The sequence below is a fragment of the Actinia tenebrosa genome, unplaced genomic scaffold, assembly GCF_029948245.1.
Source record: "Actinia tenebrosa isolate PJP-AT-01 unplaced genomic scaffold, QUT_ActTen_1.0 utg344__unscaffolded, whole genome shotgun sequence".
In the NCBI taxonomy this organism is placed as follows: domain Eukaryota; kingdom Metazoa; phylum Cnidaria; class Anthozoa; order Actiniaria; family Actiniidae; genus Actinia; species Actinia tenebrosa.
The window spans coordinates 319,352-336,866 of record NW_028292606.1 but is presented as its reverse complement, the minus strand read 5'-3'; the positions used below and the strand labels follow the sequence as shown (position 1 = coordinate 336,866).

General features: G+C 37.6%; 2 protein-coding genes across 3 annotated transcripts in view; both read right to left on the bottom strand.

Annotated features, from left to right (window-relative positions):
• LOC116306986 (uncharacterized) overlaps positions 1 to 4,306 on the bottom strand; it is a 52,412-nt gene extending 48,106 nt beyond the window's left edge. Inside the window, exons 1-4 of one of the 2 annotated variants that reach the window (XR_016118968.1) lie at positions 4,038 to 4,306; positions 2,247 to 2,334; positions 2,022 to 2,142; positions 497 to 596 (exon numbers count right to left, since the gene is read on the bottom strand). Coding sequence is in view for 1 of the 2 variants with exons in the window: in XM_089025511.1 (XP_088881637.1) it covers positions 497 to 596; positions 2,022 to 2,142; positions 2,247 to 2,334 (309 nt within the window). In the remaining variant the exon portion in view is untranslated. The remainder of the gene's footprint in view (positions 1 to 496; positions 597 to 2,021; positions 2,143 to 2,246; positions 2,335 to 4,037) is intronic. The other variant, XM_089025511.1, reaches the window with a different exon arrangement.
• A 2,291-nt stretch (positions 4,307 to 6,597) lies between these two features.
• On the bottom strand, positions 6,598 to 16,813 carry LOC116288751 (uncharacterized). The gene is made up of 2 exons (XM_031695576.2): positions 16,719 to 16,813; positions 6,598 to 14,423 (listed from the first exon to the last, which is right to left on the bottom strand). Exon 2 carries the CDS (start codon positions 14,375 to 14,377, stop codon positions 9,275 to 9,277), a length of 5,103 nt encoding a protein of 1,700 aa, XP_031551436.2. The 5' UTR covers positions 14,378 to 14,423; positions 16,719 to 16,813; the 3' UTR covers positions 6,598 to 9,274.
• Between the last annotated feature and the right edge of the window lie 702 nt (positions 16,814 to 17,515).

The window sequence follows — 17,515 nt, the reverse complement described above, 5'->3', positions numbered from 1 at the left end:
TTGAGTGACATATCTGTCACTCACCTGTGGGGTCTCAGGTTTGATTCCTGGACTTAGCATTACATGTGAGTAGAGTTTGTTAGGTCTCTTTCTTGATTCAAGGGTTGTTCTCCAGGTTCTGCCAGACTTACTCCCTCCTTACTCCCATGTTGATTTTTACAGAGAGAGGAAAAAGGGAGAAACCGGATAAAAACCCTCGTAGCACAGGAAAGAACAACACATCAAACAAACTCAATTCCCATGTGGCGACCGCAGGGACCCGTTAGACTCACAGCAGTGAAAGACGATGCATTAGTAGCGCACACCACCCATACCATCCCAATAAATTTAAAGGTTTTTTTCGATGACTTTAACTAACGGTAATATGGATAATTCATTACAGTCAGAGTAAAAGTATGAGAATGTGTCCACTATGGACAATATTCTGGCTTACATTCTACATTCTATAATATGTCAAATTTTTGCTGTTATATCAAATCTGTTTCATGTTGCTTACTTGTAATTTGTGAATAAGGCCAAGAACAAGGGAAACTACTTCTTGATCTGCAGATGTGAGGTCAGCCAGAACAGCAATCCCTTGGCTTGAAAACCAAACCCTGAATATGACAACATAATATTAATCAAATAAATAAATAAATAATATTCATTATCAATGAGATGAGAAATACCAAGTGGTAGGTATGTTTTATTTTTTTAATTAATACTTGTCTTTTTTAAAAAAAAGTGAAAAAAATATTTTTTCCACTCCTGCCACTACCATTGAATTCCAGACCCATTTGCCCCCTTGGCATACCATAATAGTGCAGCGCAACCGTGACGTCATAAAAACAAAGACAAAAGGCGAAATTCGGACAAACAAACTTACTAGTTTACTTTCAGCAGATAATTTTCACAGCCGATCGCAGTTGATCTTAGACATGGGTTATTATTGAAACTTTCAGTAAAAATAATAAAATCGGTTCGTATAATCCACGTAGCGATTAAATAGAAAGCAATGTTTGTCCAAATCTTTAAGTGCGCTGCGCTATTCAAGATTGCTGTCGTATCAGTAAAAAGATCTGTTGGAAATAACATTCCTACAAAAGCGATACAATAATGTATAGCCCCTTTACCTTCTTGAACATGCAGAACCCATCATAAAATCCTTCTCCCTCTAGTTCTAAAAGTTAGGTCTCCTCTGTTTCAACCACAGGCAACCCATCCTAACATTTGTTCAGTACAAGGTTAAATAGACCTAACCTTCATATGCAAGTTGCCCATTTCAGACCATGTGACATACTGAAGTAGAGAGAATAAGAGATAAATATCAAATGCCCTTGGCAGGAATCGAACCCACGTCTTCGGTATTCCAGCCCAATGTGTTAACCACTACACCATAAGGACCAACCACACTGGTAACACAGCCAGAATATGAAATGTAGGGTACTTGTGAGGATAACTGACTGGAATATCGAAGATGTTGGTTCGATTCCCGCCAAGGGCATTTGATATTTTTCTCTTATTCTCTCTATTTCATTACACACACCAAACACATAATTTATTATTACTATACCATGTGACATACTCTTGAGAATTGTTCTTTGTGACGAACATGTTGAAATATTTACATATGAACGAATCAACTCCTAAGAGTGGCATCACATGGTTGGTTGTACCACAACAAACAACAAAGCTAAAGAGATCTATTTACAACTGTTGGCTGCATTCATAATGCATGGCAGAGGGGGGGCAGGTGAAATTGAGGGGGATCGGGAAAATTTGGTAGGAAAAAGGGGGGATGGGCAAATTTGTATCAGAAAAATGTGTGGGGATGCACAATTTTTGGAACAAGCTACAAGCCTTGCTTAGGGGAGATCGTATTTTTTTGCATGGCTTTAAAGGGGGGTACAGTGTTAATAAATATTCTGGACATTTCAAATTTGCCCTCCCCCTACTCTGCCTTACATTATGAACACAGCCTAATGAATAAATGAACATCCTGGGCGGCCTGTGGGATGAATTCTACCATGTATACTACTAACCTTGAAAGATGAGTAAGATATCTTAGAAGTTGAAGCACATCTTTCTTTCTTAATTGGAAAAGATTTGGGTACTGACTGGGTGGGAGGATGATTACTGGGTGTCTGGACTTGTCGAAACCTCCTACAATCAAATAGATTTTATTTATCCAATTAATATTAATCTAATATTACTTTAATTCCATTAATTTAAATTAATAGTACAATGTTAAGATTACTTTTCTGTACCTGGTAAAACTGCTGCTTGTGATAAAAGAATGTCTTCACCAGGCATCTGAATGGTATTCTGTTGAGTTGGCATGTCCCCTTTGGTCATCTAAAAATAATGTAGGAATATATAATATATATATCACTGCAAAACTCTGAATTGTGGAAAAGCTCCAAAATTTCCACACAATTTCTACTTTTTATTTACGGTACCACTACTCCAACCAAGGCCACCTCGTCAAATCTTGTACAAATTATCCATGAGTATTTACACAATAGATTAGCGGCATATTTTGGATATTTGTCCAATTTGAAGCAATTTTATTGTTCAGATGATTCCCCTTTTTGATTGGCATATTTGTAAATTTGTTCAGGTGGCCTTGCTTGGAGTAGTTTCACTGTAAATTAACCTAACCCAAAGCTTCAGTTTCCATCTCCCCCCCACCCCGAAAAAAAAAAATTTGTAAACTCCAATAGAAATTCAGCGGATTAAGAGAAATGCCACTGTCAAATCCCCCCCCCCCCCCCCCCCTCCCAATCAAGATTGGGACCTGTCAGCCAAGCCTACACAGCTATTTCAAAAGAGGTTGGTACAGGTTTTGCGGCATGTTGCATATGTTTCTGACTGTACTAAGCTTGAAATGTATAATGTCAACCCGGAAGCTCACAGAAGAATTTATAGTGGAAAAATGTGCAGACAGAGTTTAGTAAAATTTCATATTGTTGTAACCTTTTGCTGATTGGATTCACATTTGCCCAAAGTCAGTTTGGGTTTCACAACATGGAAAAGGCCACAAAATGTTCACCAATTTTTTTTGAAATAGCTGTATACAGGTATTTACAGGCCTTGGGTATAAATGTATATAAAATATAAAGTCAAATGCACTAGCCCATGACAAAACAAGCAGACCATTTCATTAAAAACACTGCTCTTAAGCATCAAAGCCAGTTGGCTTTCACAGTCAATTTAACAAACTTAAAAGAGAGATCAACTGGATTATCATCATGATGGCAATTCCTAAAATAAATATATTCTCATTCAATTAATACATTCAAAATATAAATTTTCTAAATCCTTAAATTATATAATATTTTTTCAAACTTTATTTATTTGATTTTTAAAAATTTGTAAAATTCTAAAAAAAGACAAAAATTAGGCAGTAATAATCTGTACTTATATTGCGGTATTATTCTGAGAGCAGAGCAAATTTTTAACAGCTGGTTATTAGTGTAAAGCTTTTTTTATAAATCCCCCATACAGTCGTCATTCATGAGCCCCAAAACGTCTGAAAGATTTTAAGAAAATAATAATAAGATTACTTAAATATTCGCATGCAAAGATTGCGGTCAGAATAAATATATATATATATATATATATTAGAATATTCATGTAACTACGCCAAAAGCGTCTTAGCAACACGAGGAATAAATATATACAATTCATCATGAGTAAAATGATGGTGTTTTTGATTTGTGGCACAAACAATGATAGTCGAAATTTGGTTGCATGTCTTTCAGATGAGAAAGAAACAAGAAACGATATTTCAGCACAGTTCCGAGTCCTCGATTTAGCTTAGCGGTGAAGCAAGTCCCCATTATGTGGTTCATATGAAAATCAAATAATAAAAGCTAAATAAATCAAACTGGTAGCGTAGTTTAGATAAAAGGAAGCAGTACTTTTGAATCTATTTTTGAAAAATGTCGCCGTCATTAACGCTTTGTGGTCAATTAAACTCACTAAAAATGCCAAAAATCGCAAGAAAAACTTATTGGAAATGAAGAAATAAGAAGTATAGATTGATAAAGACCTACCTTTTCAGGATCTCCTTCATCAGATTATACTAGTAAGATCTGTTAATCAAATATTCCTTCAACGTTTTAAGTGGAACTCGCGGTTCTCCTAATCAACAGAAGCTTTGAATGAAAGAACGAGTATGAATCTATTTTTGAAACGAGTCCATTGACATAAACACCCCATGATGCGCTATCCTTATTGATTTGAACTATAATTAAAGCAACTTGGCGTAAAATAAACAAAATGTGGGCCGATTTCCAATATTTTCGAACCGAGAGAACCGCGTTTACCGCATAACTTTTGGAATGTTTATAAAGCTGTCAGCTGTCTCCTTCCAGGGGAGGGGAGGGTGGGGAATCAATTTACGATAATTTCCGATGATTCAGAGTCTAATTTTTTATTTTCTAACGAAGAAACGCCAAAAATAGTACAATCAGAACTCGTTGTGTTAGGAATTTGGTTAAATATTTTTCAAAACGATTATTTTATTAGAAAAGTTTTTAAAATCAAATACTTTGATAAAGTCTTTCTTCGGTTCAACTCCGGAAATTTGTCGGACTTACATCGGAGTTGGTAGCAACGCCTGGCGATTTCGGCCATCAAATGTCTCTAGCCAGATGAAAAATGTTAGAAAAAATATAATTCTGCAAACAAAATGGAGAAAAGAGAACAGAAATTTGGAGAGAAGTTTCCAGTTAAACAACAGAGTCGTAGCATAACACAGTATTTTAACACTTCAACGCGTAAAGGAAAAACAAACGTTATTATTTGTGGATATATTCTTGGGTTTATTGGACTACATTGGGTTTGGACGCACTCCAAAGGATTCAAAAGGAGAGTCATTGAAGACGAAGTAATTGACAGTGAGAAAGATTCTAAGGAAGCCTCCATAAAGCATTAACTGGTTGTAAAAACAATGGAGTATACCTATATCTAAAGGGTATATTGTTGATGTAAAATCATTTAGCATGTGATGTACAAATTGCAGTCTTATGATTCTGAATTCTTATGAACTAATGCTCATGGTTATATTTTTACAATCGATTTTTTCAGCAAGAAAAAACTTATTTTAATCGTTCTGAAAGATCTATTTTCAAGAATCATTATCAATTATTTAATAGTTTTGTTGTTATTGAGCCTTATCACGACATAAGATATTTGATTTATTGGGAAAAGGCATTAGACTAGACACATACGTTTCTTTTTAAGAATCCACAGATTCTTAGATTCATAGTGACTGTCGTATGTCAGTAGAGTTGTTTTTTGGTTCTCTCCTGTGTTTTGAGGAGGGTTTTTCTCTGAGTTCCCCAGTTCTCCTCCCTTCACAAAAATCAACTTCAAAAGTTTAATTCAATCTATCAGTTGCCTTCTAATAGACCTCCTTGGCTCAGAAGTAATGTTTTCCCATTTCAGACCATGAGTCATTGTGACTAGTGTAAAAAGTAAAATAAGAGTCAATACCACAAGAACTAGTCTCCCCCATTTAGTGGGGAGGGAGAGTTGCATGATGACACTAAGACTCTGTGGGGAGACTACATGAGAACCAAAGCAGTTCTTCTTTCTGTCAACAAGGAAGTTTCACCAGGCTGATGCCGATGTCCATACGTTTTAAGTGAAAGTTTTGCAGTTTAAGTTGGCTGAGTACCTTTGAACGTTTGATTTCAGCCCACGATGTGCACACGCTCAAAAAGTAATGAATAATCTTCACGATTTTATTGAAGAACCATACACGTTTTGAACTTCAAGAGGGCAAAACCCTCAAATTTTGCACGGGACTCTATACTTTTTTGTTATTATCCAGAATAACAAGTAAGGCTGCGTTCATAATGTATGGCAGAGAGGGGGGCAAGTGAAATTTAGGGGGGATCGGGAAACTTTTGGTAGGAAAAAGGGGGGATGGGCAAATTTTTATCAGAAAAATGGGGGGATGCACAATTTTGGAAGAAGCTACAAGCCTTGCTTAGGGGGGAGCACAGCCTAATATCCCATTGTTTTTCAAAATTTAATACAATTCTGTTTATTAATTAATCTTATTAACCGAGCAGGAGGTCTGTACGGATAATCTTGACCGAGGTCGGAATGTACCGAGTCCAGTATGCGATCTATCCAATCAGATTGCTCGATTTGCTAGTGTCCAGGCTCTAAGATTCATGGTCATATAATAAAACAATGTAAAAAATGGTTTTGTTTTGTGCTCAATTTTTACGATAACTTGCACACCATAGAACCTGTACAAAAAAAGTTTTTTTTATTGTCTACAATAGTTTATTAAACCAACTTTTATCAGTATTTTATAAATATAGTGTAAGTTACATATTCGGAGAAAATTACTCATGTTTCTTCCTTAGTTTCGGTTTTGTGATTTTTTTGTACAGAGCTTGATTTTCTCTTTTTCTTCCAAAATTATACAAGCCTATGTCATTCAGTGATTATCTCAAAAACAAGCTTGGGACACCCCCATTTTTCTCTACATTTTTAAAATCGGCATTAAATTTCAGGTTAATGAAGCTTCGATTTTCAGTTTATTATTTACCAAAGTAGTCAGCCACCTTAAATGCCAAGACACTATACTGAAAATCAACAAAATCCTAAATAAAATTTATTAACTTTTTTTAAAATTCTTGTACGTTACTATGGATAACATTTGGATTAGCTAGTAAAGTGCAAGCACTTTATCTGTGAAACAGTAGTACATAGTACTACTTTGTACCCAATCTGTTAAAGTGATTTTCTTCAGACTGTAAAACAGTTATCGTACTAATAGGGAGGTTGGTAGATCTTATTTCCATTGTGGTCTTTTGTGTTGGCTATACAAAAGAACTACACTAACTAATAGAAACTGTTTCATTTTCTTAGGAAAATCACCCAAGCAATAAATTATTATTCCCTGCTAGCAGAGCCTATTTTCCTTTTGTTTTGGTGGAGTGAGAAAAATAGACTGCTGACGTAGGATGTTATATACTTGTCTCACCTGCGTGGCATAACTTAGCAGTGCTAAGTGCAAACAACATTTTCTCATCACGGTGTGTTACATTTGCTCATGGGCACTAAATGTACCTGGTTAAAAACCGGTTTTAAAACTGGTTTCGTTTGTCCACCATCATGGACGGCGGTGTATCAAAGAAAACGCTCTACATCAGCAGAGTTTCCCTCATCCCTGCCTAAAAGAAGGGAGAGAAAGAGGAGAGACTCTGCTAGCAGGGAACTAGACAATAGATATTGCATTATTTGGTGCAAGCACTCAACTAACATTCTAAAATAGTACAGTACTTTAGAACAACTAAGGAAACCCAAATAAGTTACACTGGTTAAGTAGAGTGAATATCAAATATCAGCAAAAAACTTTGTAAGAAATTGCAAACATTATTAAGGTCTATTATTAAAGTTCAGTAAACAATAGACCTAAAAAAACTTTGCACCAATTTCTACAACTTGTTTAGATAACTTTCTCATGGATATATATGGTATGCACTCTACTGCTTCAATCATGCAACTTAACCAATCAATTCACCTTTTGAGCACTAGCCCAAAACATGTTGGATTGTGTTACCCTCACCAAAAAGCTTTGGATTTTCAGATTCACATACAAATTCACTGACTTTAAAATAAAAATTCAGATCGATTTCTTGAGTTACTTTTCTAAACAGCAATAACAAAAGCTTTAATAAAGTTAATAGAGAAATAATATTTTGCTTGTATTTAGAGATAACTAAACAAACCAGTTAAATAATTTGTTTAAATGTCAGTACATTTAATGGAAATCTGAGAACAATGTCCGAACTGCTTGGAGACCGTAACACAAACAAACAACTCTTATACAACCTGTTGGCTAGTGCTCAAAAGGTGAATTGTAAATCAAGCCCAACAAACCTTTATCACATGGCACCATGTTTAATCCCATTTTTCAATTACGTGTAACCTCATCCTGAAGTGCTTGAATGCTAGGGAAATATATTGTTTCCATCAACATGGCAGCCGGGTAATAAAGGTCAATGGAGGCTTTGCACAGTCACATGCTGGTAGCCATACACCCTTCTCATGATGGCTGACAAGTGCACGAAAATGAGGTCACCCAGTCATTATTTCACGATATAAAATATAAAGATATAAAATTACATGAAATGACTTTAAAGAAGAAAAGTATAAAAAAATGACCTTTGTTTTGATCTGAATTAGCTCTAACAGCCTTTATTTTGAATGATCAGCTTGGCTCAACCTTGCAAGATGACTGGGTGACCTCATTTCAGTGCGTTCATCAGCCATTATGAAAAGGGTGTATAAAACTGCTTGGACTGCCTGTGATTAGATGGCAGAACAATAAAATTCCTTTGCTCTAAGGAATTGAATTATTTTTCATGTTAACTATTGTATCATTATTGCCATCTAACATGGCTGCCGTCACGTGACAGTGCCAAGCCTCTATTATGAATCACCAATGGCTCATGATCGTTTTCCGCAATAATGGAGCATAAAGGCCAACTTTTCCTCAAAATTGTTAGGCACCACTTGATTCAGTCGAAACAAGCTGCTTTGGGTAAATCACTTCCCCGGGTAAATCCATTGTGTAACTTACTAATGACAGCATAAAGCATTGTTAATCAACCTTAAAAGATTTTCAAAACGTCACACTCTGATTATCACTTAAATATTTGCTTATTACCATGCCACCCGTTACTTCACATCACTTGCAAATTCTGTGATTTTATGAATCATTTACAGCTCCATTATCTACAAGTTTAAATTCCTTTTGAATAAGTCTGTTTTGCAATAATATTTCACCTTTTCGGCGCTAGCTCGGATTGCGTTAAGGTCACCAAAAAGTTCAGACATCTTTCTCAGATTCCCATACAAATTCACTGACTTTAAAGAGAAAATTTAGGTAGATTTCTTTAGTTAGCTATCCTAACAGCAGTAAGAAAAGCTTCAATCAAGCTAGGAAAATGATTATTTACTTGTATTTAGAGAACTAGCTAAACAAACCAAGTAAATAGTTCATTTAGAATCAGTACATTTGTACAGAAATCGGAGACCAATGTCCAAACTTTTTGGTGACCGTAACACAATCTAAAATAACTAATACCCCCGTGATGGCAAGCGCCGAAAAAGTGAATTGTGACGAGAAAAATACATGTTATTTAAAGGTGTCTCTTTTTGATTGTATACAGAGTAAAATGGTGATTTTAACCCCCAACCCTCCCATAAGACTATAACAAGTAAAACCTAAGAATAGCTAGCCAAGACCTTCTAATGTTGATCATTCATGCAGTTTTACATGTCTGTTCAAATGAGATTGGCTTTTAAATTCCTTGTCGCATAAAGAGCACATAAATTGCTTTGTGTCCTGATGCGACAACAGGTGAACGTTCAAAGCTGTCGAGTTGGAAAATTTCTTGCTGCAATGAACACACTGCGTTTCCGTAGACTTTACTGAAGGCTGTTCATCCTGGTTTACCTGGTCATGACTCTGAAGATGATCGTTCAACTCCTCTACACTTGAAAAGAACTGGTTGCAAGTAGAACACAGGCATGGCATGACGCTTGAATGAGACCTGCAGTGGACAGTTAAGCTAGACTTTGTTTTAAAGACCTTATTACAGGTTGGGCAGGTAAGGCTGGCTTGTGGGACGTCGTGGGTCTTCATGTGTAATTTCAGTTGGCTTTCTGTCTTAAACACATCATGACATGCAGAGCATTTGAATGTTTTGTGTGTCTGTGAGTGTTGCTTAAGGTGTCCTTCACTTGAAAACCCTTTTCCGCATTCAGGACATTCCACCCTTTGGCCAGTAGCATCTGTTTTCTTTGGTGACTGGGTTGGCGAGTTGATATTGGACTTGTTGGACGACCGGGTTGTGCGCACTGACTGTGTCTTGCTCCCTGTCCTGGTCGTTGTGGTCTTTGCACTAGGAGGTGTCTTGTGACTTCTTTTGTGTATAATGAAACTTAACTTGGACCGGAATACTTTTTTACAAGTTAAACACTTGAGCGTGGGTTTGTTTTGATTGTGTTGTGTTCTGATGCCTCTTAGTGGTCGGCCACTTTGACTCTTTTCTTGGTGACTAGCGGTGTGCACGTTGCAGTCAGCCTCATTATCAAACCCTTTGTTGCAGTGAGTACACTTGAATGGCTTCTCTCTGCTATGCATTCTCACATGGAGGCTGTGCTCCAGTATGGAAACGAATAACTTGTCACAGAGCGTACATTTGATTGGCTTTTTGAGAGATTTTATTTGAGTACTATGTCTTTCTTTTTCCTCATCACCTGAATGCTTTCGGGATAGGTGCTCCGACAAGCTGGATGAGGTTTTGAAATTCATTTTGCAGTTCTGGCAAAGGAAAGGCCTGAGTTTGTGGATTTTCTGATGTCTTGCAAGATGAACTTTTGATCTAAATGGCTTGTCACATACAGCGCATATGTGGCTTCCCTCGCTGTTGTGGGTTCTCATGTGAGCATCTAGAAGGCTCCAAGAAACAAAGGATGCTTCACAGTAGGAGCACTTGATAGGTTCTGAGCTTTCGTGTGTTTGTGAATGGGTCTTGTAGCTAGAAATTTGGTTAAATACCTTACCACACTCTTCACACTCAAGCTGTTCATCAACCCGTGTGTGACGCTTGGAGTGTTTTCTGAGATTAGCTCTAGACTTAAAACTCATTTCACAGATTGAGCACTGGAATTTCTTTTCCATATGGGTTGAGCGATGTCTTGCAAGGCATTTATGAGACAGAAATGTTTTTTCACACACATCACATTTGAATGTCCCCTCACTATTGTGGGACCTTATGTGGATGTCCAATTTACCAAATGAATAGAAAACTGCATCGCAATATTGGCATTCTACAGGTTTTGTTCCTTCATGGTGCCTCATGTGGGAATTGTAGCTTGTCATTCTATCAAACACCTTCCCACATACCTCACAAGTCACTTCCTCTTTTTCGAACGAATGCACCTTCTCGTGTTTCGCCAATTGCTGTGTGGTTCTAAACTTTTTATCGCACACCGAACAACAGAGGGTCTTTTCCTTGTGAATTAATTCGTGCCTTGTCAGACCATCTTTAAATCGGAAAGTTCTGTCACACTCGAGACATTTGAAAGAGCCATCTGTGTTGTGTGTCCTTTGATGGACGTCTAGAAGGCCAAGAGATGGGAAAACAGCATTACATATAGTGCATTCTACTGGCTCTGAACTCTCATGGAATCGTAGGTGTGTCTTATAACTAGAATGTCTATCGAAATCCTTGTTGCAAATTGAGCAAGTAAAAGTATTCTTGCCATTTTGATGCGTTTTGGAATGTGTGGCTAATTTTGTGGCAGTCAGGAAGGTTTTCTCACAAATTTCACAGGCAAATGTCTTTTCTTTATGCAAGGTTAAATGCCTAGAGAGAGCCTCACTTAAGAGAAATGTCTTGTCACATTCAGTACATTTGTGTGTCCCTTCACTATTGTGAATCCTCGAATGGGTTGTCAGACGCCCAACAGAAAAGAAGATTTGGTCACAGAACTCGCACTGCAATGGCTCCAAACTCTCATGGAACCTGATATGAGCTTTGTAGCTGGACATTTTAGTAAATACTTTATCACACTGGTCACATTTGAAGTACTCGGGCTCCTTCGTGTGTTGGATCTTGTGGCGGGATAACTGTGATGAAGTTATAAAATACTTGTCGCAGACTGCACAGCGGAATGTTTTGGGTCTGTGGATCAACTTGTGCCTTGATAGAAGTGCACTTGAACGGAAGGTTTTACTGCACTCTTCACACTTGTGAGACCCTTGGTCATTGTGTTTTCTCATATGGATATCCAGGTGCCCTAAAGAGATGAACATTTCATCGCAGTGTTCACACTCCAGGGGTTCTGGACTTTCATGGAACCTTAAATGGGTATTGTAACTGGACTCTCTCAAGAATACCTTGTTACATTGCTCACAGGTAAACTGCTTGCCTTCTTGTGATTCTGAACCTTCCGATAGCTGAGCTGAGCTTACATAGGCTTCTCTGCAAAAGGTAGGTGGAGACAATGCCTCACTCGTATGGGTCTTAAGATGTTTTGTAAGGTTTCTTTTCAGGGAGAAAGCTTTATCACAAATATCACAAGAGAACAGTTCGGTGCCTTGGGAAGCATTCCGCTTAAAACCAGAATGATACTTCATGTGGGTGGAATAAGAGCAAAGCCGCTGAAATTCCTTGCCACATTCTTCACACTCGTAAGACTGTTTTTCCTTCAAGTGTGTTTTTTCATGGTTGTTTCTATCGCTTGTGGTACGAAATGCCTTGTCGCAGTGAGAGCATGGATATGGCCTAGTGTCAGTATGCATATTCATGTGTCTGCTTAAATGAGATTTATTAAAGAAACTCTTGTCGCAAACCGTACAGGAGTGGCGCTTCTCTCGAGTGTTTTTAGCAGCCCTATGACTCTTCATATGGAAAAAAAGAGCACCATAGCGATTGAATTCCCGGTCACATTCATCACATTTATAGACAACCGGTTCTCGGTCATGGGTCTTTAGGTGTGAAGCCAACTGCTCAGGTCTCTTGTATGTCTTATCACACTGCTCACACATATATGGTCTGTCTTCGGAGTGTATCACCATGTGTCGATTTAGGTATGTCTTGCTTCGGAAACCTTTTTTGCACACTCTACACTCATATGGGTTTTCTTGAGTATGTATTCTCTCGTGAATAACCAAATTGGATTTTCGTTTGAATGTTTTGTCGCAGGAACTGCACTTAAAAGGTGTGGATGTACAGTCACTGTTTTTGTGAAGTAACAAGGCTTTCTTGCTCTCGCATTCTTTACCGCACCGTGGACATTCTTGTGGACCAGTAGAACCATGCATTAATTTGGTGTGCCCGTCAAGCTGGCGCTTTGTAGTGAAAACTTTGTCGCACGCTACACATTCAAACGTTGATTCAGCAGCATGTAGTGAGATATGTCGCTCCAGAAAGAAGATGCTGGAAAATAAGCGAGAGCAATGTGGGCATTGATGAATACTGCTCACTACATCAGATGAATTAGAGAAGGCTGCAAAGGTAGCATTTTCTAGTTGCTGAGAAGAGTCGATGTCATCTTCCTCATCGCCAGATTGTACGATATTCTCAGCATCATTTTCATCACTTTTATCTTGAGGAGTGAATGCAGACGATTCAATGGCTACAAATTCAGTACTGTCATCACTACTGGCTTGAGGTGCACTGTTGGATGACTCAGGAGCCACACTGGATTGGGACTCTTCTTCTCTATCGTCAGCGTTAGCTTGAGGAGTGGCATCTATATTAGACAACTCCATGGCAGCAGTAACTATATCTCCAGAATATTCTGTACTTTCTTCCCCATTTTGTTCACTATCATTCTGTTCATTTTCTACCCTCCTATTTTGTTTAGCAATTATTTTATTACTACGCCTGATGCAAGTCTTCGTCTTGACATGCTTCGAAAGAGCGGAAAGCCATAGAAATACTTCCCCACAGTGTTTACACTGGTGCCGTCTGACTCCTGAATGGATAGCTTGGTGTTGTTTAAGCATGACATGTCCACGGAAGGCCTTGTCACAGTCTGGGCATTTAAAGGGCTTCTCACCAGTATGTATACGAGCATGGACTATAAGCTGCTCCTTTCGTCTGAATTTCTTGTCACAATCACTGCATTCAAAGCGTTTTACTGGACAACTTGTCATGTTGTGTTTCTTCAGTTCTGCATTGTTCTCAAATGGTTGCCTACAGTTATTGCATGTTGGCGTTATAGTTGAGTTGTGTACTGCTTTCATGTGCTGGTGAAGTCGATCCGTCCTGGTGAAAGTCCTGTTGCAGGTCACACACCTGTGCTCTCCACTGTGTATTTTCATGTGGTTTATTAACCCAGTTTGACTTGAATAGACTTGACTACAAGAAGAACACTGCAGGCTTTTACTCTGTTGTTGCTTTTTCTTTTTCTTCTTTTTTGGTGGTGTTTTTTCTGCCAGAGAATCATTACTGGTTTCAACATCCTCTTGATGGTCTTCTGTCTCCACCTCATTCACGACACAGCTGTCTGGCGGCACTGTCTGAATCAGGATAAGTGGCATCTCCCCATCTACTATATTGATGTCACTCACTGAAAACACAGATGTCGCGTTGCTTGGAGAAGATGTAACATTAATATCAGGGCTAGAAAGTGTTGTAGGTGCTGAGCTACTCTCATCTTCAATTGACGCAATGACAATGGATTCTGCAGCCGTCTGGTGAAGAATGTCTGTCAGATTGACAGTACGCAGAACTGGGACATCAGTGCTCATATGTGATGATTCATCGATGACTTCTACCGACTGTGATACAGTAACTTCCGGGTTGGAAGGGGTGTGTTCTGCAGTGATGGCATCAAAGTACATGGTGACCTGTTGTAGAGTGAATACTGTCTGTCTGTCTGTCTGTGTGCTGCAAGATAAAGAGAAGAGGAAGGAATATTATTGTTATCATTATCATAATTAAGGTGACTGCCTACTTTTGGAAAACAATTTAATTTTTTTTTAAACTTCGATTTTTCGAATTGAAATTTAATGCTGATTTGAAATCTGGAAAGAAAAATTGGGTGTCCTGAGCTCGTTTTCGAGATGTAATCAGCATTTAATGGAAGCCTACGCCCAAGCTTTTGGAGCAAAAATTGCACCACCGGAAGGGATTAGAACAAAATTAAGATTCATGAGATAATGGTTATTTGCAGACTATATATGATTGCATGAATGAAGGCTAGTCAATCATTCTACAATAATACATGGATATTTTCGACAAAAAGACAAAGAGATACATTGATTTATCATATTTTGTAGTTTCGATGCTCTTAAAAAATCTCATAAAGTAGAACAAAAATCCCTACAAAAATCTATTTTTTCATGTGTTACTGATTTAAACTTTTTCTAAAATGTTGATATAACCTAGATTTTTAGGAGTTTTTCGAATGAGCTATTAAAAAATAGAGAGTCCCGTGCATAATTTGAGGGTTTTATCCTGTTGAAGCTCAAAACACGTATGGTTCTTCAATAAAATCTTGTAGATTTATCAGCGGCTTTTGAGCGCGCGCACATCGTGGGCTCAAATCGAACGTTCAAAAGTGGGCAGCCACCTTAAATTAAATTCATCACTACCTTCATCCGTACGGTAGACTGTAAAACTATAAAACAAAGATACATATCATACTTATTAAGACTATGTTTAGAGAGATATATTACCAAAAGTGCTCAGGAATAAGCTAGTAGTTATAATAATATTGAATATTTAATTACTTAATAAATTAAGTCCTAAGTAAATCTAGATAAAATTAATCATAAAAATAAAATAAATAATAATAAAATTGAGAAACTTAATTAATCTAATTGTGACTCCAGAGAGTACAATTTGGGATTTAAATGTACTCCTCTTGTCCAATCCGAATCGAGTAATTTTGTTGAGTGTATAATAAGCTAAGAAATCAGTGGTAAAAAATGATCATGTGCCCAAAAAGTCTGTTTTTACTACTTTTTTCAATATTTATAGATAACGGCCCTTAATACTATGCATTCAATTCTATTTGAATTATACACTATATGATTGAGTCCCATCGTCAGACTTTTTTTTAATGTCATATTTAAGACTAATTATCCCTCCAGTACAACTATAGAATTCCCCACAAGGAAAAGTAATATAGTGGACTGCCTACGCATTCGTTGTAGGAATAAACAATTGAGTACCTTGGGGTTAGGTTTAGGGTTAGGATTGGGGAAGGCATTGTAGGAATAAACAAAGGGTTCGTAGGTGCGTAGGCTCGTTGGCCGCACAGGCTGAGTTGGCTGCGTAGACAGAGAGACACGATGAAAAATACACCGAGAATTCATATGAAGAATTGCCCTATTTCACTATGACGTCACATCAAAACAGTATATTGTTTCAACGCAAAGGATCATTGTCGTCGAAGGGGGTCAAATCAACGCAAATTCACCAAAAATTGTTCTAAAAACGGTATCAATCCACGAAGAGGAGTAGAATAGCCAGCAAACGCTCAGAATATTCTTAGTACATATTATTACGTGTTATATCTGAAAACCAGGCCATTTTAGATTAAACAGTTTTGCTAGGAGCAAATTTTGTTGAATTTTCTATTGGATTTGGCGATTCTATCCCCCACATAAACAAGCAGTGACGTCATAGTGAAATAGGGCAATTAGACACCAAGTAGGCCAGGCACATTCCTTAGAAATGGCTTTCGTTTGGCGGGGTATTCTATAGTTTCATTTGGCGGGTATTCTATAGTTTCATTTGGCTGGGTATTCTATAGTTTCATTTGGCGGGGTATTCTATAGTTTCATTTGGCGGGGTATTCTATAGCTTCATTTGGCGGGGTATTCTATAGTTTCATTTGGCGGGGTATTCTATAGTTTCATTTGGCGGGGTATTCTATAGTTATTCCATCCCTCCAAACTGATAAGTTAATTTATGCATGAAAACCACAATTTTATATGTCGATCTTAAAAGAACGTAAAACAAAGCCCTCAAACTATACTAAAACTTTCCTTTACACAAGTATCTATATTGAAATTTTCAAAGGTTATTAGATCAAGAGAACGAGAAACGTCGAACTTCTGGCAACAGCAGTTTATACAACGAGATAGACGTGATACAAAAGCACTAAAATACACATAAAACAACAATAACAACAACAGATTTTTAGCTATTTATCTAAAACAAAGATTCAGTTACCTTTAGAAGACCTCAAAATCTCTTAACTTGGCTATTTTCAAGTACAAAATCGATTTTTTTGGCAGACACGTCTACAGAAATATTCAAACAGTTCAGCCATTACCCAACGTGTTCGTATCCAGGCCTCCTCGTAACAGCTGATAACACAGGCAGCCCAAACGAAAAGTATTTAACGACTAGATGCAGTCACTAGCATTTTTTTGTGAACTTCCAGAGAAATAAAAAACCTTTTAGCCTAGGCAGGCCAGTCTTCCTTCCAAAGTGATATAAAATTCCGATGTGGGTCTACCGCGAAGATCTTTATATTCCTCTTACAGGTAATCCTCTTCGGTTGCTTTATAATATAAATTGCACAGATTGCATTTATGCGGTATTGCAGTTGTTTTCTTATTTCATGTTATACAGTCAATTCAAAAAACGTTGTCGTCGACCGGCTCAAGCCTACGCGACTGGACCGAAAAAAATATGGGTAAAAATCAATGAAGCGGTTAAATATTCGTTCTGAATTAATTGTTCCCGCTAGTAATAAGATAATAATGGCGAGAAACAATCCATCAAATGCATGTCTTTGGGTTTAGTGAAAGAAAAACAAAGTAGTTATGATTCAGTTCACAATTTCGAAAATATGAAGGCATTAATGAACGTCTCCTTCAACACTTCCCGCTCGCCTACGAAGGTTCGTGCTGTAAACCAGGCATAACTAGTCAGATAAAATTATGGAGTCAATTCGGCTACAATGATTGCTACCCAGAGTTCCTTTCGGTCCAGTCGCGTAGGCTTGAGTTGGTCCACGACAA

What these genes read in the sequence shown, in the direction of transcription:
- LOC116288751 (XM_031695576.2), bottom strand. Translation starts at nt 14,377, where the DNA reads ATGTACTTTGATGCCATCACTGCAGAACACACCCCTTCCAACCCGGAA.